Here is a 24,695-nt window from a genome sequence, read left to right on the forward strand (position 1 = left end):
AGCTTCTAACGAACCACATTAAAGAGTCGGAGATGGAACGGGATGAACTCCGCATTCGGGGGGCTGAGGGGATGATAGACAAAACATATAGAGAAGTAGTTACACTGTGCAGGACACAGGAAACTGGGTGACAGTCAGGAAGGGGAATGGAATTAAGGAGCCGGTGCAGAGTAAGTACCCCTGTGACCATCCCCCTCAACAACAGGTTGGATAGTGTTTGAGGGAGGGGGAATGACCTAACAGAGGAATGGCACAGTAGTCAGGTCTCTGGCGCTGAGCCTGTCTCTGTGACTCAGAAGGGAAGGGAGAGGAGAGGTGAGCTGTGGCGATAGGCCGGGGATTCATTAGTTAGGGGAACGGAGGGCGAGAAAAGGATTCCCGGATGGGTATTGTTGCCTCCTGGGTATCTGGGATTGAATCCACTGCATTCTTAAGTAGTGGGTGGGGGGTCACCAGCCAGGAGAGGTGGGTGAACAATCTCTGGGGTTTTTTTCCCTTAAATTTAGGACTCCGCACTCATGGTGATCGGAGGAAGTGAGCTCCGCGAGAGAGGAGAAGGGAACTCCCCGGCGGGCTGGAAGAGAGGACCCGCAGGGCGCCAGGACTCTGCCAGGGCCTGGACCCACTCACCTGCCCAGGCCTTGGCTATTCAGCCACTGCCGCTGCCCTGTTGCAATTCGTTGCCCGGGTGACGCGTTGGTTACTGCCCGTCCACCCGCAGCTCGGTGACCCGGACGTCCCGGAAATCTGAAATGTTCCTTCACTGCCTATCACAGATACAGTACCCCGTCCCGTACTCAGTAGACCCCTGTCCCTCCCCACCAGATTCACGGCCTGTTCCCACGCGATCCCTGTCCGTCCTCACTAAGTTTCCTTTGCCACTTGATCCCGGTCCCCATCAAATTTCTCTCCAGTCCCATGCCCACTAGATTCCCCCATCCCGTCTTCAGTAGATCCCCTATCGCGTCCTCAGTAGATCTCTATCCCGGTCGCACTCGATCTCTGCCCGTCCACACTAGGACCCAGTCCCGTAATCACTCGATCCTTGTCCGTCCCCACCCGATCCGCCTCCCGCCCCACAAGATCACTGTCTCCATCAGATCTCTGTCCCATCCCCGCTGGATCCCCATCCAACCCCCACCAGATTCGTGCCAGCCTCAAGCCACATTTGAGATGCCCCCGCACCATCACCCCTCCTTGCCAGGGACGATTCATTAATCCTGGTTCAACACACCACACCGTCCCTGCCCCACGGTTCGTTCTTCATCGCGTCGCTCTGAGAAATGGTTCTGAACACATCGCTGGCTTCCCAATCGGATACCCGGAGATCTGAAACTTGCCTTCATTGCCCGCCACAAATCCCCCGTCCCGTCCTCGGCGCATCTCAGCCCGTCCCCTGTAGGAATAGAAAATTGCTTGGATTTCCAGCATCTGCAGATCTCTTGTTTATGATAGGACTACTACTGTGGAGCCCTGCACAGTACCATTGGTTCACTTATCCTGCGGGGGTGGGGGGCAGGATTTTGTTGAGGTTGTACAGGATATTGGTAAAGACACGCTTGGAGTATTGAGTGACTTTTAGTTACCTCATTGAAGGATATATGTCATTAACCTGGGAAGAGAGCACAGCCAGAACTTGAGGGACTGAGTAATAATATAGGGAGAGGACATTAATGTTCAAAGTAAATGTTATTATCAGGGTACATGTATGTGACCATATACAACCCCGAGGTTCATTTTTGTGGGCATACTCAATAAATCTATAGAATAATAATAACTTGCCCTCTACCCTCCCATCATTTCAATCTCGGATGTTTCCTTTAACACTCCAGCGTTGGATCAGGACCTTGCTCCTGAGACGGGAGATTGGTACCCAGTGAACAAATTTGGAAAGGAGTTGCAACCAGGTTTGGCATGATGGAGGTGTACGAGATGATAAGGGGCAGAAACTGAGGGGGAAGCCACAGATAGTTTTCACAGGGTGGAAATGGCTAATGCAAGGGGGCATGATATTAAGGGCAAACACAAGGAAATCTGCAGATGCTGGAAATTCAAACAACACACACAAAATGCTGGTGGAACACAGCAGGCCAGGCAGCATCTATAAGGAGAAGCACTGTCGATGCTTCGGGCTGAAACCCTTCGTCAGGCCAGCTGCCTGGCCTGCTGTGTTCCACCAGCATTTTGTATGTGTTGTTATGATATTAAGGGCTCTTCTTCACCTTCTGGCTACCCTCCTTCCCCTCCCCCACCCCACCTTCCCACTTCCTTTCAACTGTTTATTCCTCTCCATAGATGCTGCCTGACCCATTAGAGGGCAGATTTGATAGAGGTATACAAAACTATGACAGGTATAGATAGGGTAAATGCAAGTAGGCTTTTTTTCACTGAGGTTAGGTGAGACTACAAGTCGAGGTCATGGGTTAAGGGTGAAAGGTGAAATGTTTAAGGAGACCATGAGGGGAAACATCTTCACTCAGAGGGAGGTGAGAGTATGGAATGAGCTGCCAGCTCAAGTGGTGTATGTGAGCTCGATTTCAACGTTTAAGAAAAGTTTAGATAGGTACATAGATGGGAAGGGTATGGAGGGCTATGGTCGATGGGACTAGGCAGTTTAAAGAGTTTCGCATGGACCAGATGGGCTGAAGGGCCTGTTTCTGTGGTGTATTTTTCTCTGAATCTGCAACTGAAGCCTCCACTTTGCACCCTGCCCTGACTCTGGCAGAGGTACTGAGACCCCATTGCTCTGTCCCAGTGAAACACTGTGGGAAAGTCCCCTGACTATAAAGCTGAGGATCCCAACCTAGGTCCACAGACCCCCTGGGGAATGTTAGGGGTCCATGGCATAAAAAGGCTTGGAATCACTGGTATAAGAGGATGGTTTAATCCAGGTTCTCATAGAATCGTTCAGCACTACAGCACGGAAACAGGTCATTCAGCCTACGCAGTCCATGTTGGCCATATCTTCTGCCTTGTCCCATTTACCTGCATCAAGACCACGTGCTTGTCCAAACTTCTCTTAAGGGTTACAACTGAGCACACATCCACCTCTCCCACTGGCAGCTCATTCCACACTCACACCATCCTCTGAGTGAAGAAGTTCGCCTTCAACTTCTCCTTCCACCCGTAACCCATGACCGCCAGTTGTGGTCTCACCCAACCTCAGTGGAAAAAGCCTTTTGTATTTACCCCATCTATACCCCTCATACTTTTGTATATCTCCACTCCTGGTTAGTTATTGTGATTTTCTTTCTTCTTTCATCCAGTAAACATATTCGAACCATTTTAAATTAGTGGTAATATCCTTACCACTTGCAGCGACTACTTAAAAACAAAGTGTAAGTCTCTGAGAGGTGGTGAGGGAGTATCACAGTTTGATGAGCTCCCAGCTAACCGAATTCCAAGCTGAGAAAGTACGTTTAGTCCTTTATCACAAACCAGCAGCAAAACCGTTCGACATTTCCCTAACTCATGTAAAGCAAAAACAAGCAAGACGAGCGTAATCAAATCAAATTCAACAGGAAGAATGCGCTCCCTTTCTCTCTGTGCCACCATGCAGGCGAACAGGTGACCATCTTCGTTTATTTTCACCGCCATCCAAACCCACGTGACACATAACCTTAACTCAAAGCGAGGATGGTCAACACAAGTACATTAGAGACAATGAATGGACGCGTGGCTCCTACACTACTGCCACCACCGCTTAGTACACAGAACAGTACAGCACAGTACTGGCCCTTTGACCCACAATGCTGTACCAGTCTTTTAACCTACTCCAGGATCAATCTAACCCTTCCCTCCCACACAGTCTTCCAATGTTCTTTCATCCCTTTGCCTGTCTAAGAGTCTCTTCAATGTACCTGCCTCTACCACCCACTCACCACCCTCTATGTAAAAAAGATAGAGACACCCCCCTATACTGTCCTCCAATCAACTCAAGCCACTGGTATTGGCCATTTCCACCCTTGGTAAAAGTCTCTGGCTGTCCACTCAGTCTATGCCTCTTGTACACCTCTATCAAGTCACCTCTCATCCTCCTTCACTCCAAAGAGAAAAGTCCTAGTTTGCTCAACCTCTCCTCGTAAGACAGGTTCTCTAATCCAGGACACATCTTGATAAATCTCTTCTGCAGCCTCTCCAAAGGACCTCTTCCACGCCCTTCTTATAGCGGGGCCACGGGAACTGAACACAATGCTAGTGAGGTCTAACCAGAGTTTTATAGAGCCTACGACATTACCTCAGGACTCTTGAAAGAAATTCCCCCACTAATGAAGGCCACCACACTATCCTTAACTGCTCTATCAACTTATGTGGCAACTTTAAGGGATCTATGCATGTGGTCCCCAAGATCTCGTTGTTCCGCCACACTGATAAGAACCTTTTCCACAGATGCTGCCCGACCTGTTGAGATCCTCCAGCATTTTGTGTGTGTTGCATTGGATTTCCTGTATCCGCAGAATTTCTTGTGTTTATGATTTCCTGCCTAACGCCAAGTCTCCTCGAGGTTTGTTTACTCAGAAGACATTTAAATTTTCTCTTTGAAGGGAGATCAGTGAGACCACTCTCTCTCTCTCTCACAACTCCCCTCAGTGTCTCTAACTCTTCGACCATGTGCTCACCCAGACCTGTCAGCTGCCAGTTTGTACTCCTTCTCCTGGCCCCACCTTTTTGTTCTGGCATCTTTCCCCTTTATTTCTCGTCCGTCTCGGCATAAAGCTTCGATTCTTTATTCCTCTCGGTAGGTGCAGCGGAGTTCCTCCGGCATTTTGTATATGCTGTGTCAGGGTTTCCAGCATCTGCAGAATCTCTTGTGTTTAAAAATGTATTTATATTCTCGCTGCACCTGACCATAATAAACATATTTACTAGTTTAATTTACCAATTTACATTACTGTTACGTTTGGGGTAAAATGTAAGCGGCGATAATCACATTTTAGTTAGGAAGAGAAGCTAGTAGGTAAATGGGGTTGAGAGGAGAAATAAATCAACCATGATGGAAAGGCGGAGCAGACTCAACGGGACGAATAGCCTAATTCCGATCCTATGTCTTATGGCTCAACTATTTTGCGGTAGAATGCATGAATTCCGTTAGCACCGTACATAGTAGAATCGCGGTGAACTCCGTCAGTGGCTAGCTCTGAATTGCAGACTTTCAGCCACTAGAGAGCGCTAACGCTCTACCGCTGAAGATGCACAGAGCGAGAACTGGGCGCCTCTACAGGAGAGTCAGTCATTAAATCAATCGGCAAAGTCATCCTTGAAAGGAGTAGAATAGCTAGTGCTATAGTGTCTAGCTTTTTACATCACTGCTGAGTCTGGGTCAGTTGGTGACACTTGCGGACTGCCCCCAGCACATCCTTAGACTGTATTGGTTGTTGATGCAAATGATGCACGTTTCAAAGTTTCGGTGTACACGCGACAAATAAAGCTAATCTTTAAATTGTGCCAAACATGTTGCAGAGACTAGTTCTTAGCAACACACAAACAGCTGGAGGAACTCAGCTGCTCAGGCGGGCTCGGTGGGCAGGGAATAGACGGTTAACGTTTCTAGTTAAGACCCAGCCCCGATGAAGGGGATGCTGCTTTCCTGCGATAGCATTTCTTGTAGATGTGCTCAATGATGGGGAGGGCTTTACCCATGGACTGGGCTATATCCACTTTTATTAGGTATTGGTGTTTCCACACCAGGCTGTGATAGGGCCAGTCAATATACTCTCCATCATACATAATAGAAGTTTGTCAAAGTTTTAGATGTCATGTCAAATCTGTACAAACTTCTAGGGAAGTCGAGGCACTGCTCTGCTTCCCCTGTAATTGCATTTACATGCTGGGCTCAAGGTAGGTCCTTCAAAATAATAACACTGAGAAATTTAAAGTTGCTGACCTTCTCTACCTCTGATGAGGACTAGCTCATGGACCTCTGGTCTCTCCCTCCTGACGTTGAGTAAGAGGTTGTTGTTTTGGTACCATTCAGCCAGATTTTCAGTCTCCGTCCTATATTCTGATTGATTCATCACCGCCTTTGATTTCGTTGTAACAGTGGTTTCATCATCAAACTTGAATGTGGCATCGGAGCTGGGCTTAGCCACACAGTGCAAAGCAGATAGAGCAGGGGGCTTGGACAACCTTGTGGTAAACCTGTACTGATGGAAACTGTGGAGGAGATGTTGTTGCCAACCCGAACTGACTGGGGTCTGCACATTAGGGAAGTGAGGATCCAGTTGCATAAAGTGGTGTTGAGATCAAGGTCTTGAAGTTACTGATTAGCTTTGAGGGGATGATGATATTGAATGCCGAGCTATAGCCAATAAAGAGCATCCTGATGTGTGTATCTTTCCTGTTCAGATGTTACGGGGTTGAGTGAAGAGGCAATGAGATGGCACCTACTGTGGACCTGTTGTGCCGGTAGGAAAACTGGAGTGGATCCAAGTCCTTCTCAGTTGATATGTTTGATCACCAGCCTCTCAAAGCACTTCAACACGAGTAGTTAATGATGATAGTCCTTGAGGCAGGCAACCACGTTCTTAGGCACCGGTATAATAGAAGTCTGCATGAAGACTGCCAGTGTGAGAGCTTTAAGATCTCAGTGAATACTCCAGGTCAGCACAGGTCTTCAGTATTCAGCTAGCTACCCCATCTGGGGTGGATGTTTTTCGTGGGTTCACCCTCCTGAAGGCTACGTCAGACTCAGAGACCAAAATCAGAGGGTCATTGGGCACTGAGGGAGTTTGTGATGGTTCCTCCATGTTTCGATGGTCAAAACGAGCATAGAAGGCATTGTTTTCATCTGGGAGTGAAGCCTTACTCCCACCCATGCTGCATGGTTTCACTTGGGAAGAGGTGATAGCAGTCAAGCCCTGCCACAGCTGTCCAGTAAATCAGGTTTGGTCTGGAATTGCCACTTTGCCTGTGAAATGGCTTTGCAGAAGTAAACTTCGCTGCACTGAGTCTTTCATTGCACCTGTTCACCTGACAATAAACACGGCTTTGTCTTTGGATCTTAGGTTCCTTCTCCTTTCTTGATTAGATAATCTGCATTTTGTATTGCAGTGACTTCAGGTCTTTGCACTGTACTGCTGCTGCAAAGGAAGAAATTCCCCGTCGTAGACAACAGTGACAATAAACCTGATTCTGATTTTCTACCTTCTACTCCCCGGGTGGTTGTATGAGCAGCCGGTGCAGATCACAAGTCCTAGTTATGCAACCACAGACGCCAGGCAGACAATCTCTGAAGAGTATTGATAATGACTGGGGTCACCCGTCTCGTAACGACACTGCCCAGAGGAAGGCAATGGCAAACCACTTCTGCAGAAAAACTTGCCATGGGAAGACCATGGCTGCCCAAGTCATACATTATGATGATGACAAGACAGCGTGGAACAGGCCCTTTCAGCCAAATGAGCCACACTGCCCAGCAATGCTCAGCACAGTGACAGGAGGAAACTAGAGTCAGATTAATGATTAGGGACAGAGATGTGGAGGAGTCAAATGACATGGCACATAATGAACGAACAAACCCTCTAACTCCAAATCTAGATTCTTCAGCTACATTACCAAATCTCCTCAAATTCCCAACAAAGTAGAAGATAAACACAAGAGATTTGGCAGATGCTGGAAATCCAGAGCAACGCACACAAAATGCTGGAGGAACTCAGCAGGTCAGGCAGCAGCTATGAAGAGGAATAAACAGCCAATATTTCTGTCCAAAACCTGTTCCTCCAGCATTTTGTGTGTGTTACCCAACCAAAGAGGAGTTGCTTCACAATTGTGTCAGCCCAGGGCAGATCCTTGAATACATTAACACCCAGGAACTTGAAGCTGCTCACCCTTTCCACTGCTGATCCCTCGATGAGGACAGGTGAGTCTTACTGACAATGAGTGCCAGGTTGTTGTTGTGACACCACTCAACCAATTGATCTACCTCACTCCTGTACCCCTCCTCATAGATGTCTGAGATTTTAACAATAGCAGTGCCACCTGTGAATATATAGATGGTGTTTGACCTGTGCCTAGCCATGCAGTCACGAGTGGAGAGAGAGCAGAGCAGTGGGCTAAGCACAAATCCTTGAGGTGTGCCTCTGTTGACTAACAGATGGGATTATGTGTACAAATGAGGATTTTAGAAAGGTTTTTCAGTCTAAATCACATATTAGAGGTATGTTAGCATCAGAACTCAGTGTATTCCACACCAACACTCAATGTTCCGTTCTCGTCATCCCATTATAGGGAGGATGTGTAATAAGGATGATGCCCTGATTAGAGAGCATTTATCAGGAAAGGTTGAGTGAACTAGGGCTTTTCTGTTTGGAGTGAAGGAGGGCGAGAGGTGACTTGATAGAGGTGTGCAAGATGTTAAGAGGCATAGATTGGTTGGATAGCCAGAGACCTCCCCACCACCCCCGGGTGGAAATGCCTAACACGAGGGGGCATCATTTTAAGATGATTGGAGGAAAGCGTGGGAGGAGGGGAGGAATGTCAGAGGTAGGTTTTTTTTTAGACAGTGTGGTGGGGGCATTGACGCCCTTCCAGAGGGGGTAAAGGCAGATACATTAGGGGCATTTAAGAAACTCTTGGATGATAGAAAATGGAAGGTTATGTGGGAGAGAAGGGTCAGATTGATCAATGGGATGGCTCTGTTCTGTGTAAACAAGAGCTCCCTGTTGGGGAAATCCAAAGGGGGTGGAATTAACCAAGCTTGGTGCACAATTCATCTGTAGTTAGCAGTCACTGTTCAGGGAAAATTGAATGTCTTACATTTAAATGCCAACCACATTACCTGCTCAGGGAATTTGGTGCTGCGTTCATCACCGCTGACTACATCCCCTCACGTATGAACGCCAAGGGCACACTGGGAGAGCTTTATTAGCTCTTTACAAAGCAACCATTCAGCTGGTCTCTTCAGACTTCAATCATGTTAACCTATAGGGCATTTTTACCCAAATTCCACCAACATGTCACCATTGCCACTAGGGGAACAAATGGACTGGACCATGTTTATACAAACAGACGCAGTACTTACAAAGCCATCCCACACCCACATTTAGGCCTCTCTGACCACATCTCCACAATGTTAATTCCAGTGTACTGGTGGCTACTGAGAATGGAGAAACCAGTCAAATCCATCAGGTCTATTTTTACCAGGAGAGATCTGTATTCCTGCCATCAGGTTGTAAGTCAACCAGACACAATACAAGGCGTTACTCCTCCACCCTGAGGATGCCTCATCTTGGCACAAGGGGAGGCCGTAGACCAACATGTTGGAATGGGAATCGGAATTAAAACGCTTGGACACCAGTAAGTTCTGCTTTTGGCGGATGGAGTGGAGGTGCTGGATGCTGCCTGACCTGCTGAGTTCCTCCAGCATTTTGTGCGTGATGCTCCGGATCTCCAGCATCTCATGTTTAAAGATATTGACCCTATGCCGTTTACTGTCCTCAGCACACCAGCTATCTGCTGAAGGAATCAACTCCTATTTTGGTGTGAAGCTAACTGGAAGTGAATCAAAAGTTAATCCACATTTTTCTCTTCCAGGCTGTGAAGTGCTGAGCCCGACCCCAACCTCGGCTCTATCTGTAGTCCAGGATGGTGCACTGAGGGACTCAGCAAATCAAACCAAACTCTACCGCTGTGCTCAGGTAGCCTTCCTCGAGGAGTGTGCTGAGCAATTTAGACTTCAGTGAGGATTGCAAGTGTTGTACTTGGCCTCGGGTCAAGGATGCTCAGGAATTGACTGGAGTCAAGGAGTTGACTGGTGCAGCGCTAAACATGATGGAAATTCTCTCAGACCTGGTGTTCACGTTGCTACTTGGATAATAAACGATTACAATTACAGGGCTATTTAGAAATTATATTTTTCAACACTTTTTACTGGCCTTTCAAAGCAATCCATTGACGAACTTCAGCTCATTCAGAATGCCACTGCTAACCTTTTACCCAAAACCAGGACGAGAGAGCTTATCACTCCTGTACTAACTACTCTGCATTGGCTTCTTGTATCGTTTAGAATTGAATTTAAAGGTCTCTTACTTGTTTTCAGGTTCTTAATAGTCTGCGACCAGAGTCACAGAATCACTTTCTTTTTACAATGCTGATCGAGTTTCTTCCGCTGTCTCCCTCAAAAGCAGGTCAGCTTTTTTGAACTAAGCTCATAAGGAGTTGGAGGGATGGGTTAGTAAGTTTGCTGATGACACTAAGGTTGGAGGTGTTGTGGATAGTGTGGAGGGCTGTCAGAGGTTACAGCGGGACACTGATAGGATGCAAAACTGGACTGAGAAGTGGCAGATGGAGTTCAACCCAGATAAGTGTGAGGTGGTTCATTTTGGCAGGTCAACTATGATGGCAGAATATAGTATTAATGGTAAGACTCTTGGCAGTGTGGATGATCAGAGGGATTTTGGGGTCTGAGTCCATAGGATGCTCAAAGCAGCTGTGCAGGTAGACTCTGTGGTTAAGAAGGCATATTGGCCTTCATCAATCTTGAAATTGAATTTAGGAACCGAGAGGTAATGTTACAGCTATATAGGACCCTGGCCAGATCCCACTTGGAGTACTGTGCTCAGTTCTGGTCACCTCACTACAGGAAGGATATGGAAGCCATAGAAAGGGTGCAGAGTAGATTTACAAGGATGTTGCCTGGATTGGGGAGCATGCCTTATGAGAATAGGTTGAGTGAACTGGGCCTTTTCTCCTTGGAGCAACAGAAGATGATAGAAGTGTATAAGATGATGAGAGGCATTGATTGTGTGGATAGTCAGAGGCTTTTTCCCCAGGGTTGAAATGGTTGCCACAAGAGGACACAGGCTTAAGGTGCTGGGGGGGTCAGTACAGAGATGTCAGGGGTAAGTTTTTTTACCCAGAGAGTGGTGAGTGGAATGGGTTGCCAGCAATGGTGGTGGAAGCTGATATGATAAGGTCTTTTAATAGATTTTTGGATAGGTACATGGTGCTTAGAAAAATAGAGGGCTATAGGTAAGCCTAGTAATTTCTAAGGTAGGGACATGTTTGGCACAACTTTGTGGGCCAAAGGGCCTGTATTGTGCTGTAGGTTTTCTATGTTTCTATAAACTCTGGAACTTCAATGCCTAAAACTATAAGGGGTGCAGACTCAATTGACACTTTTAAACACCAGCTCAAAACCTATTTACTTAACCTTGCTTTTAACTAATATCAATTTGTCTTTTCATGTTTGCACTTTATCCCATTGAAAAGCACTTTGAATTACATCGTCTGCATGAACTGTGTTCTATAAATAAGTTATTATTTTAATTCAAGATTGTTCACATCATAAGCATACATTTAATACCATGGTTCTGGAGGACCAGAATTTTGCTCACTGACAGAATATAAAGTTGAAACAAAGATTATGGGAAAATACATGCAGCAAAATTATGCACAAAACCCAACATGCAAAGCATTACAATAATATGATGAAGCTTGCATAGGCCTAAATCCACTAGGTTATTCAAAGTTTGAATCATACAGCGATGCTTATATTGGACAGCAGTAAATCATCACATTTCCCTACACAGACAAGAGTAACAAACATAGCCATGAATAAATGCGCAAGGTGGAAAGCACCTTCTAAAGTCACAATACTGAAGTTTCAGAGCCTCCGTCACCTCATAAGCTGCATGCATGATCAAAGCATTTGTTTGCTTGGAGGAGTTTATGGGTAAGTATACTGCGACATCGATTCACATTTCCATTCACATCATACATGAGCAGCACAAAGCAGAAAACAATTCAATACCATCTTCAAAAGCGAGAAACTGATTCATTATTAAAACTTCTTGAATTCAAAAGATGAAAGTGTAGAATATTGTTAACAAATAAATTAACAGCTGTAGAGTACTCCCAGAACAGAGTTTCCCCAAATTATGTATATACTCAATGAACTTGCAACTTCTTCAAGATGAATAGCACTAAGATAACACACTAAAAGTACAAAGGCACAACAATTTTACATGGCTTTCCAATTTAGCACTGAACCAGTTAAAGACAAATGTCGATTCATACTCTAAGTGGATTGTCAGAGGTGCTCGGGCCATGAATCAGATATTGTTCAATTTATTGAATTTTACTTTCATTCCCATTTCTCTCGTCTTTTTCCACTCCCATTCTGATTCACCTCTCACCCCTTCTCTTCTCCTCCCCTTTCTCCCATGGCCTACTGTTCTCTCCTATCAGATTCCTCCTTCTTCAGCCCTTCACCTCTTCCACCTATCACCTCCCAGCTTCTTACTTCACCCCACTTCCCCCCCCCCTCACATATCACCTGCCAGTTTATACTCCTCCTCCTCCCCCCACTTCTTCCTCTGGCTTATTCCTCCTTCCTTTCCAGTTCTGATGAAGGGGCTCGGCCCAAAACATGGACTGTTTATTCCCCTCCATAGATGCTGCCCGACCCTACACCAGTGTGTGTGTGTGTGTGTGTGTGTGTGTGTGTGTGTGTGTGTGTGTGTGTGTGTGTGTGTGTGTGTGTGTGTGTGTGTGTGTGTGTGTGTGTGTGTGTGTGTGTGTGTGTGTGTGTGTGTGTGTGTGTGTGTGTGTGTGAATGAGTGAGTGTTGCTCTGAGGTTATTGAATACTTTTAAAAAAATATATTCACCAGCAATGAAAGAAACAGGGAAAAAAAAAAGTGCAGCAGGTTGGGACACAAGCATTCAATTTTAATTTAAAATTAAATTACAGTTGACAATTGATTAGGGTTGACTCTGAATGTGAATGCTCTCATTAATTACTTCTTCATGATTTAAGTATAACACTTTCAAACAGTAAATTAAAACATGATGTCTGATTTCATACATTGCCGAACTAGTTTTCATATATCAATATGTGCATCTCTAATGTCAATTATATAGAGCAATATCTCTATAAGAGAGTCCCTATGTGATCGCTGCTTTTCCTAATTAAAAGCTTGTTATGGGAAAGAAATTCCAAGACCACCAATGCAAACATGTGGTGCAACACGTTGAGTAGTTTTGTGAAAAGCACTGCTGAAGTTAATGCCACTTTTGAAGCCTAGGTGAGGAATTCTGACCGTGTTTGTGGATTCAATGGGGCTCCAATCTATATTATAACTTATGAATTCACCCACTGAATTTAATTTGTCACATTATTAGTCCCAAGACAGAAAAAAAAAGTTATGTTGGTTAGTGAGGCCTTTTCCCCCCCCAAAAGTGGCAGGTCATATAAAAATAAGCCCATTAGAGTGTTGTGTACCAGAAGCAGATTCTAAAAAGCTCTGAAAAAAAATCAAAATCCAAAAATCACAGAAGATTCCCCTTCATTAATGAAGACATCTCTGGACAACACCAAATCTCTTCTCTCCTCACAGTTCCAGTGAACCAGGACAGCTGTCCCACGTGAGTGTACAGATACACCACATTCATAAAAGTATCACGTCGCCTGCACCTGCTGTCGAATCAGAGTTTAATTTTCCAAGAACATCCGAACGGAGGCAGCAGCGTTTCTACAGAACTAAAGTGATGTTTTGTTTGGCAAGAACAGAATCTTGTAACTTCAAAAAAGTTTTCTCTACTCCAGAAGATCCTGTTAAAAGAAATAATATGAGCTTTTAATTTTTTTTTTAAAGATAAGCTTTATTTGTTACATGTAAATATACCTAATGACTCGCTTCACATACACCCAATGACTTGTCTTCCACAGCCGTCTGTGACATTGAATTCCACAGATTCACCACCTTCTGGCTAAAGAAACTCCTCCTCATCTCTGTTCTAAAGGGACATCCCTCTATTCTGAGGCTGTGTCCTCTGGTCCTACTCTCCCCCAGTATAGGAAATGTTCTCTCCATATCCACTTATCTTGGTCTTTCAATATTCCACAGGCTCCAGTGAGATCCAGGCTGGTATTGGAGGCGATTTGGATGCCAGAAAGAGTAGTGAGGGAAATGAGTCCCCCACCCCCACAGGCAGCAGAGCGGTGTAGCTGGTCGAGCCACTGCCTCTCGCTGCCAGAGAGGCGAGTTCAATCCTGACCTTGCATGCTATTGATGTGAAGTTAGCACACTCTCTCTGTGATCCAGTGGGATTCTTCCCATTTCCTCTCACAAGACAAAAGGCACAACTTACAGAGCAGATTAACCTGCAAACTCTTTCACATGAGGGTTGCCATGTTAGCCTGGTTTCTGTAAAATGTGCCAGAACCATATTGGATCGATAGCGAGAACATGGCAGGTGCGCATGTGGCCAACTGATCTGATCAGGCCTCCTATGCATGGAGGGCTTTCTCTCTTCAGGGCGTGCTGGGCTTTTAAATGCTCATGTCTTTTGACCTGGCTGGCCCAGTCCATCACACCCACACTTGCCCAGCATGTACCGTTACTAACATGACCGAGTCTGGAAACCTTTAATTATACTACCCTTTTGCCGCTCTTGCTGCGCCCAGACCTAGTGCTGCATATTGCACAGATGAGTGGCAGAATCTTGTGGGGGTTGTGGGTTGATGTGAAAATGGAAAGAATATATAAAGTGAATTTCTGTAGGATTAGGGCAAATGATTTGCTGAGGGTCAGCATGGATTTGGTGGGCCAAAGGGCCTGTTTCAGTGCCTTCTCTCAGTGACCATTACACTGGACAACAAAGATTTTTGCTTCCCAAATACTTCTGGGTGTACCTTATGGATTTTGGGCTACTGATCATAAGACCACGACCATAAGACATAGGAGCAGAATTAGGCCATCTAGCCCATTGAGTCTGCTCCACCATTTAATCACGGCTGATCCTTTTTCTATCTCCTCCTCAGCTGCAGTTCCTGGCCTTCTCCCCGTAACCGTTAATGCCATGTCCAATCAAGGTCATGAAAATCACAATGAAATTTCCCTATCACACAGCATTCTTTTTGAAATCACCTATATTTATTTCAATTCAAAATTCAAGTCAGAATAATTGATGCCCAGATTAAGGAATGCATTTTTGTTGGTCTACAGATCAAACAGGTCATCAATGACAGGCAATTCTTAGAACTTCTAGAGTGACTGGAGAAAATTGCATGGAAGGTATTCAAGGTTATTGCTGAAAATATTCTTGGCAACTACATGCAGCTGGTTGACAACATGCTTCAACTGTATAAAACCATGAAGAGCAACATGTCACTAAAGATTCATTTTCTGCATTCCCATTTAGACTCTTCCCTGCAAACCTTGGTGCTGTCAGTGAGGAGCATGGTGAAAGGTTTCACCACAACATTGAGGTCATGGAGAGATGGTATCAGGGCAACTGAAATCCATCAATACTGGCTGATTATTGTTGGACAGTTAAGCAAGAAGCCTCAGACACCAAGTACAAATGAAAATCACCAATAGAACATTTTTAGTTTAGTTGAACTATTGCAAAGCATCTGCACCATTATGCAATTAAACGCATTATACTCAATAAAAGCTCATTACTTGTTTCTCCAAATTCCTACGAGATACAAATAGTTTGAAATTATATTTGTGTTCAGCTTCAAGTGGCCTATCATAAACAAAGAAAAAATTCTGAGGAAGCAACATTTTCTAAAAAAAAAATTGTTGTCCCGTGTTATTAAGAGCAATGATTCAGTATCAGTAGAACACCCTGCTCAAATTCAGAGCATTGCAAACTTCCGGACAGGTAGATGTGGCCGGATGTATCTGAAAATGGCTTGGAAACACCTATCAAATGCCAACAGTCAAACTAGCAGAGAGAGCTACTAGCATTTGCCTGTGGTACTTCAAAATAAACTATATTAACACTTGCCTCATCGGAGTCATCATGGTACTCCGGTTTACTGGCAGATATCGCCTTGTCTAGTTCATCTGCAGCGTTCGACTCCACGTGCTGCTGTAGGACTGAGTAACGATGTACCAGAAATCTGAAAGATGAAAACAAAGAGAGAAATTACAGTTTGGTTATTAGTTCAACGTTCATAATACATTTTCATCGAAGGAAGTGTGTGAGAAGAAACTGCTCTTCCAGTTTCAGCCAACAGTGAGAATAGGCAGCAGGCGTATTCTAGAGGTACATCTAGAGCTATGTCACAGGTAGGTAGGGTCATAAGAAAAGCTTTTGGCACACTGGCCTTCATAAATCAAAGAATCTAGCACAGGAGATGGGATATTATGTTGAAGCTGTTTAAGACATTGGCGAGGCCTAATTTGGAGTATTGTGCGCAGTTCTGGTCACCTACCTATAGAAAAAATGTTAATAAGGTTGAAAGATTACAGAGAAAATTTACAAGGATGTTGCTGGGTCTGGAGGACCTAAGTTATAAGGAAAGATTGAATAAGTTATGGCTTCATCAAATCTCCTCTCAATCTTCTACATTTTAAGGAATTGAGGTGGATGGTCCCAAGTTCAAATCTGGCCAGGCCCCACCTGGGCAGCAGCTGTATCTATGCAGAAGAAAGGCCTGGCAATCGACATCCGTATCTCGCCACAAAAACCCGATGGACAATCGGGTCACTATGAGTCGATAACAACTCAACGGCACTCAACAACAATTAAAAATAGATAAGGCAAACGAAAGCAGGTTTTTTCCACTGAGGTTGGGAGGTTAACATTACCATTAATTTGAGTGAATCTTAAGGTAAAGGGTGAAAGGTGAGAAATTTGAGGGAAAACTTCTTCACTCACAGTTGTGAGAGTGAGGAATGAGCTGCCAGTTCAAGTGGTGCACGTGAGCTTGATTTCAACATTTAAGTAAAGTTTGGATAGGTACATGGATGGTATGGAGGGCTATGGTCCTGGTGCAGGGCAATGGGAGTAGGTCGCTTAAACGGTTTCAGCATTTAAATGGTTAATTAAATGGTTTTTAGATGGGCTGAATGGCCTGTCTTTTTATGCTGTACTTTTCCTTGACTCTGTGGCATTTGAGCAAACCTATTGGGTCTCAGTTAATGGTGTACGTTGAGATTATGACCAAAAATTGAAAATAGAGAATTATAGGGCATCTATTATATTAGAATGGAGGAATACAAATCCTTTTCACTTGGTTCCTCAAATTCTTACTCAAGATTTAGCAAGTTATGGAAACCAGAAACATGCACTGACCTCTTTAAAGGATTGCATACTTTAAGTAAATATTAAGCACATATGATTCCAAGGAGCACATAATAAAATTAAAGATGGAAACAGCATGATTTCATCCGCATTTTGTCATCTTGACCCCATGATCCTTCCCAAAGGGATAAAAAAATATTCTTTTGCTTTTGTCACTGGCACTTTGAATGTGACATCTGTGCCTTAAGATTCACTCAAATTAATGGTAATGTTAAACCGTTCACACACCCATTCCCAGTGTGTGCCATATTCAAGTTTGACCCAACATTTATGCTACAATTCTAATGAAAGCCATTGCATATTAAACTAGGACCTTACTGAAACCTGTGAAGTGGATAAACCTTGAACATTTCATTCTAAAGTGCAGGAGTCTCGGGTCTTGGGCAAGGTTTGACTGCCGCAGCTTGCGGAGTGGACTCATTTTTAGAAGAATCTGCTGTTCATGTTATATGTGTTTCTGGTTTCTGATTACCCCTTTTACCAACGCTATTTTGCACAATTTTGATTGGAATGGACTGGCCTGCAGTCAACGAACGACACAGCACTAAATAGAACTGAACATACCTAGCCTGTTTCGAGGACTCTGAAGTTTGATGTTTAATATTCTGTGTGCTAGTCACTCATGTCTTGTCATTTGCATAATTTGTTCTTTTTTTTGCACGTTTGGGTGCTTGAGGTTTCCTTTGAATGGGTTCCATGGTACTACTTTGCTTCGTGACTGCCCGCAGGAAGACGAATCTCAGGGGTTGTACACTGTATACGATAATTAATATACTTTGAATCTTGACCTGCACTTCTCAGCCTGATAACGGCAGCTGGCTGGTCCTGATTGGGAAATCTGTTGTTCGCGGCAGCTGTACAGTGTAATAAATATTGGCCTCTGAGAGAGACATCACAGATGCTGCAACGATGTGCACAGGCGTAGTTTTAGTCTCCCTTTAAAGCATTCATAAAAGGTGCTCAGCTCATTGGGGAGTGAAGCATCACAGCCATTTATGATGTTAAGTTTTGCCCTGCAGGAGGTAATGGACAGCAAACTCTGCCACAGCTGACAAGCTTTTGAAAAGGTGCGCTATTAGAAATCCCCAAGACAACTGCATGTACAAATTTAATTCATGGACAATTTAACAGTGCATTCTAAACGGCTGAAAGATAGCAAGCAAAACACAGAAAGAAATACAAGACAAATCAACTTCCCAGCACTGAACCCTCATCACCTGAGGGGGAAAAATGGATTTGTTCCCTTCCTTTTTCAAAATCATTTTCTAACTGGACAGTGACCTGAAGTGGAAAATTAAAGTTTGTTACGTATAACAACAGGAAGTCAAATCTACTTACCGTCCACCGCATACATATTTCTTGATAAAGATCACTCCAAAGATTACCACAATCAGTAAAAGAACTATTATGGTGGCAATAATTGGCACAGAGTTGGTACTGTGTGAACCAAGCTGAAATCAAAGGAAATTTTATTTAATCCATGTAGTGTTATAATCAGAGATCTCAGTTCCCTCTTCAAGCCATTTTGACAGCGCTCCCACATTACCAAGCCAACACTACCAAGAACTGAACAGCAGCACTTAAACCAGGAGCAGTCTTGCCAATTTCAGTATCTCACAATTCAATACAATTAGTCATAATTGTCAAATTGAAAATGTTTGGAAAAGAAAAGCTACTACTACTTGTGCATATTTTAAGCAAGAAATTTATTATTCTATCCAAAATGTTATTTTTGTTTCCATCTAAGAAGTCATTCACAAATCTTGACTACAGGCATGCTTACCAGCACCTGCGATTCAATCAGAGTACTGACACATTTTTTACTGATATCCTTCACAGTGCGATTCACTTGGACACCTCCATAACACTGGTCTCCGGGAATTTTTCGGTATCTAAAGTATAAGATATTTACAAATCTGTCAACATATGAAACATTTAAAATGGTCCAGAATGAATTAAACACAAGAACCGGTCTTCGTGAGTTTAGTTCATGGTAAAGGCATAACTAGTTTCAGAGTACTACAGCACAGAAACAAGCCCCTTGGCCCATCTATTCCATGCTGAACTGTGATTCTGCCTACTCTCATAGACCCGCACCTGGACCACAGCCCTCCATACCCCTTGTGTCCATGCACATATGGAAACTTTTCTTAAATATGGAAAGTGAAACTGTATCCACATGTCTGCAGGCAGCTTCTTCCACATTCACACCATCCTCAGAGTGAACAAGATCCCCCTCAGGTTCCCCTTAAATATTTCATCTTTCAGCCTTACCCAGTGACCTCTGGTTCCAGTCTTATCAAACCTCAATGGAGATAGCCTGTTTGCGTTACTTACTTTTATTTAGAGATACAAAGTGAATAGGCCAGGCATGGGCAAACTACGGCCCGGGGGCCATATGCGGCCCGTTAAGCTTTTTAATCCGGCCCGCAGAACTTGATGAAATTATATTAATAAACCTTGTTAACGTTTTTCCCCACAATTCTGGCGTTTTCCCAATAGATGATGCACTCTATATACATTGACCTTTGTTGAGGTGCAGCGTATTATTCCACATTTGCGCTTTACTCTTTGACCTCTCACGTACGTTCTCAAAATAAAAAATGCGCTCCAGATCAAATAACGCGCTCCGCATACTGGCGCGCTGTCACTGTTCTGTCCTTGTGCTGGTCGTTGTTGAGTTTTGGCACGGGACAATTGAATAAGAAGGAGCAGGACAAGTAGACCTGCATCTCCTACCGTTTTTGAAATAAAGACAGTCAGGAGGAGAGTGATGATGATAATATCTTGAAGGATAACAGAATTTTCAGTGCTTTAAAATAATAACTGTTACTATTAAAAAAAGCTGTATTTTATTCATTTAATTTTCAGTGTTTTAAAAGTCATTTCAATAAATAGCTAAATACCATGGGACTTCAAAGACAGATATTTTGTTGTAATGCATTTGTTCATTTTCAATTGAAATTAAAGCACATGTTTTCTACATATCCCATGATATTTTATTTTCTCTTATGAGGTGTATTACCAAAACACTCCGTCCATCTGCTCCTGGTCCGGCCCCCCTGTCAAATTTTAGAACCCTTTGTGGCCCACAAGTCAAAAAGTTTGCCCACCCCTGGAATAGGCCCTTCGAGCCGCACTGACCAGCAATCCCCAACAACCCTGATTTAACAGTAACCTGATCACAGTACAATTTACAATGATCAATTAACGTAACTGGTACATCTTTAGACCGTGGGAGGAAACCAGAGGACCTGGAGAAAACCTATGCCCTGTCTATAACCCCCAATTTTGCATACCTCCTCCAAACCTCCCCTCATTCTCCTCCACAGAAAACAGCCCTAACTTATTCAGGACTATACCAGAAAATTTAAGTGAACAATTTTTATGGTGAACTTTTCCAAAGGGCACATGACTGACTTGAAGATCTCAAATATAACTGACAAAAGTGGAAGTGTTACCTTAAACAAAAAAAATCCTTTATGTAAAACTGCAAATCACATTAAACGAGGAGAATACGCTGATAAGGTCAAACGTTTAATAGGAATCATATCATTTATGCTTCAGTTCCTGTTTATTACCTCATTTAAAAAACACAAACATTAGCAAATTCTGTACAAGTGCTGGATTTCTGTGCCGTTCATACATACAAATGAGTATTTGAGACACTACGGGGTGGCTTTGCCAGGTGCTGCAGGCAACTGTTCTTGACACTACTTGAAACTTTGCCACATCAAACCCAAGAAGAATATTTTCTAGTTAACTCACTGATATCCATTTTAAGAATCCTGTCTAGGGATACGATGCCCAGGTCAGCAGCAATGTCCTTCTTAAAACCACCAAAAACTCGTCTGCAGGCTACATTTGTTAACATTAGCTTCATTATTAAAAATGGTAAAAACAGAATGTGGAAGGCAGGAAAATGGGGTTGAAAGGAATAATAAATCAGCCATGATGAAATGGCAGTGCAGGCTCGATGGGATGAATTCTTCTCCTGTATCTTACAGTGTAAGATATAAAATGCTTCTCCAGGCTCACTGCTCCATGGAAAACAGACCTTTCCAGGTACCTTTTGCCCTGTAGGAACTCTGTCGTCACCTGGGGAGAACCTGCTGGAAGTGGAGTTTATAAAACACGTTTGGCAACCAGAATATGCCCACTGCTGACTGGATTCAATGATATCCTTCTCTGCCAGCTCTGAACAACTTGACCTCCAAGGAACAAGGTGCTTCTTATCCTCTCTACATATTCCGGAAGCCGGTTGAGCTCAAAACTCTGAATCCTTGATGTGTATTGGGCCAGGACTTACTGTCCCATTGCTCCACACCAGTAGTTACCTAATAGATCATCGGACTGGTTCTCAGTAAACAACAGACTGGGCCTGACCCATCAGTAAACCTGGGACATGGGTTTTCTGATATTCACAATGAAGGACGACAGCACCTCTACTTTCTTGGAAGTTAGTACAGATTTGGCACAACAGCAAAAACTTTGACAAACTTCTATCGATCCACAGTGGAGGGAATCCTACCTACATCATGGTCTGGTATGGAAGCACCAATGCCCAGAAATAGAAAAGGCTACAAAAAGTAGCGGATACAGCTCAGTCCATTACAGGCAAAGGCCTCTTCACATGGAGTGTTGCCACAAGAAAGCAGCATCCATCATCAAAGACTCCCACCATCTGGGCCATGCTCTCTTCTTGCTGCTCCCATCGGGCAGGAGGTACAGAAACCCTAGTTCCCACACCACCAGGTTCAGGAACAGTTTTGACCCTAGAACTATCAGGTTCATGAATCAGTATGAATAACTTTACTCACCACAACTTAGAACTGATTCTATAACCTATGGGCTTAAAGAACTTTTTGCAACTCATGTTCTCAGTATTATTATTTTCATTTATTTGTGCATTTTGTCTTCTTTTGCACATTGGTTGTCAGTCTTTATGTATAGGTTTTTTTTGTAAATTCTACTGTATTTTTATTTTCCTGTTAATGCCTGCAAGAAATTAAATCTCAAGGTAGCATTTAGTAACTTAAACTACTTTCATAATAAATGTTACTTTGATTTGTGCTTCCATGGATGTCACAGACTGACTGTTTAAACTATGGGGGAAACTGCTGGATTAGCCAGAGATTTCTAGTGCTTAATTCTGGTGGGCACACACATCACCAAGTCAGGTTGTCTGACATCCTAACAAGAGTACAGACGAAATGATGCTACCGACCTAGAAAGAAATTTGCACAGAAGGCTAAGCCTCGCTAAATATCCTGCAAGTTCATCTACTCTCTCCCAGATCATACCTCATTAACTCCAGCTGCATTTATAGAACATCAGATGTGTGGAAGGCACATTAAGAGGCAATTTTGTGCAAATGTACAAACCGCATCCCCACCCCACATGAGTTTGGTTAAGATACATTCATACCCATTTGTCTTCAGTATTTCTTTTTTCCCTTGTAGACAGAACTCCAGGTCGTGGCCTTTGAGATCAGACTGTTCGATACATTCTGAACTATTCTCCTTTCGATAGTATCCAAAGTCACTGGAAAGGAAAAGATAACAAGCTTGAGAAATAAAGTCTTTCCAGGACTATTTATCAAACCTCAAAATTCATCTAAAACTGACTCGGAGGTTTCTGAAGCTGTACAGAATGACATTTTAGAACAGTACTGTACAGAACAGGCCCTTTGACCCACAATGTTGTGCCGATCTTTTAACCTACTCCAAAATCAAACTAACGCTTCCCTCCCACATATCCCTCCATTTTCCTTTCATTGATGTGCTTAAGGGTCTCCTAAATGTCCCTAATGTATCCCCCTCTATCACCACCCCCTGCAGCATATTCTACGTACCTACCACTCTCTGTAGAAACTTACCTCTGGCATCTCCCCTATACTTTCCTCCAATCACCTTAAAATTATGCTGTCTCATATTAAACCATTCCTGCCATGGAAAAAATTAGCTGGTTGTCCACTCTATCTATGCCTCTTACCTTTTACACCTCTAATCAAGTCACCTCTCATTCTCCTTCGCTTCGAAGAGAGAAGTCCTAGCCGTTTTAAGCTATCGAACCAGTGTTTTATAGAGCTGCAACTTTACCTCATGGTTCTTGAACTTGATCCTTCAACTAATACATGCCAACGCACACCATATACCTTCTTAACAACCCTAACAAGTTGTATGAGAACTTTGAGGGATCTATGGGCGAGGACCCCAATATCCCTCTGCTCCCACACAAAACCAACCTTGTCCACATTTGCCCACTACAAGGTACTTGACAGATCTCTAGACATTTGTAATAATCAGCTGATTTACTAAATACTACATATTTCAAACAGTTAGAATGGATGAACAGATGTAAGGTGAACCACTGGATAAGCAGCATACCACTGATAATCATCCAGGGTACAGACACAGACATTGGGCTGTTTATTGACAATGTAGCCATGTCCATTCCGGCACAGGGATGATTTCCTCAAGCGGCGGAATTTCTCTTTGTAGCCCAACATACAGCCATCATTGGGATCATTAACGTTACTCGAATGGGCAAGCCACTGTATGTAGTCATCATCAGAACCTGGGGAAATAAGGAGTAAACACCGAGTCAGTGGAGAATCTGGCTCTTCAGCCCTATGTGTTAATGCTAACTCAAAGCAGGTACCTCTACTAATCCCAGCACTCACACCGTAGTTTTCTATGGCACTGCTCTTCAATTGCTCTTAAATACTACTTAATTACCGTGAACAGCTAAGTGGGCATCTAAGTGTTGCGATGTCTGAGATGCCATTGGTCCACCCTAAGACTCGAGGGATTGAGGTAGAGGAGACATTGGACAGACCAGGACATTTCTCCTCGGAGTAGGGCTCCCATCCTGAGGTCCAAGGATCCCTCAGTTAATGGTAGGGCGCATGGCATTAAAAAAAATTGGAACCCCTGCCTTAGAGCATAGGAAACTGAGGGGTTATCCTATATAAAGGATGAGAAGTTTTTAGCCCAAGGTTGGGAAATTAAGAACTGGATGCCATTGGTTTAAGGTGAGAAAATAAAGACTTAATAGGAACTCAAGAGACAACCTTTTCCACACAGAGGCTGGTATACGTGCACAGGCTGAGCTGCCAGAGGAAGTGCTCGAGGTGGGGTGGAACAACATTTAAACGACAAAGACAGGTATGTGGAGAGGAAAGTTTTGGAGTGGTACGGGTAAAAACCAGGCAATGGGACTAGCTTAGGATGTTCGGCATGGACGAGGCAGCTGAGGGACCCATACTGTATTTGTGCTGTATGACTCAGACTCTATGATCTGTCTGTCCAGACAAAGGGCACAAGCGCTTGCAGGTCAGCGCCAGGGACCGGAGGTTGGAGGCCTGATGTCTCAGAGTCCGGGGTCCAGGACTCCGGAGGCCTATATGTGTGTGGGAGTAAGTGAATGCAAGGGGCTTGTTCTGCTGTTAGCGTTGCTCTGCAGAACATGGTGGGAATGCTATGTTGCTGCTGGAATGTGTGGTGACATTTGTGGGCTGCCCCTGCACATACTAAGGCTGTGTTGGCTGTTAACACAAATGATGTACTTCACTGTGTGTTTTGATGAACACGTGATTAAATAAGTAAGTCCGATCTGATCAAGAGAACCCAACAATGGCACCACGGTAGTGTAG

At 43.9% G+C, this 24,695-nt stretch overlaps 1 protein-coding gene across 1 annotated transcript in view; it reads right to left on the reverse strand.

Annotated features, from left to right (window-relative positions):
- Positions 1 to 12,646: 12,646 nt before the first annotated feature.
- LOC140717355 (sortilin-like) overlaps positions 12,647 to 24,695 on the reverse strand; it is a 55,270-nt gene continuing 43,221 nt past the window's right edge. The window contains exons 15-20 of the mRNA XM_073030861.1: positions 23,428 to 23,617; positions 22,466 to 22,582; positions 18,822 to 18,930; positions 18,377 to 18,489; positions 15,737 to 15,851; positions 12,647 to 13,550 (exon numbers count right to left, since the gene is read on the reverse strand). Coding sequence (XP_072886962.1) covers positions 13,536 to 13,550; positions 15,737 to 15,851; positions 18,377 to 18,489; positions 18,822 to 18,930; positions 22,466 to 22,582; positions 23,428 to 23,617 — 659 coding nt within the window. The 3' untranslated portion in view covers positions 12,647 to 13,535. The remainder of the gene's footprint in view (positions 13,551 to 15,736; positions 15,852 to 18,376; positions 18,490 to 18,821; positions 18,931 to 22,465; positions 22,583 to 23,427; positions 23,618 to 24,695) is intronic.

This window comes from Hemitrygon akajei, chromosome 27 (genome assembly GCF_048418815.1).
Source record: "Hemitrygon akajei chromosome 27, sHemAka1.3, whole genome shotgun sequence".
Classification (NCBI taxonomy): domain Eukaryota; kingdom Metazoa; phylum Chordata; class Chondrichthyes; order Myliobatiformes; family Dasyatidae; genus Hemitrygon; species Hemitrygon akajei.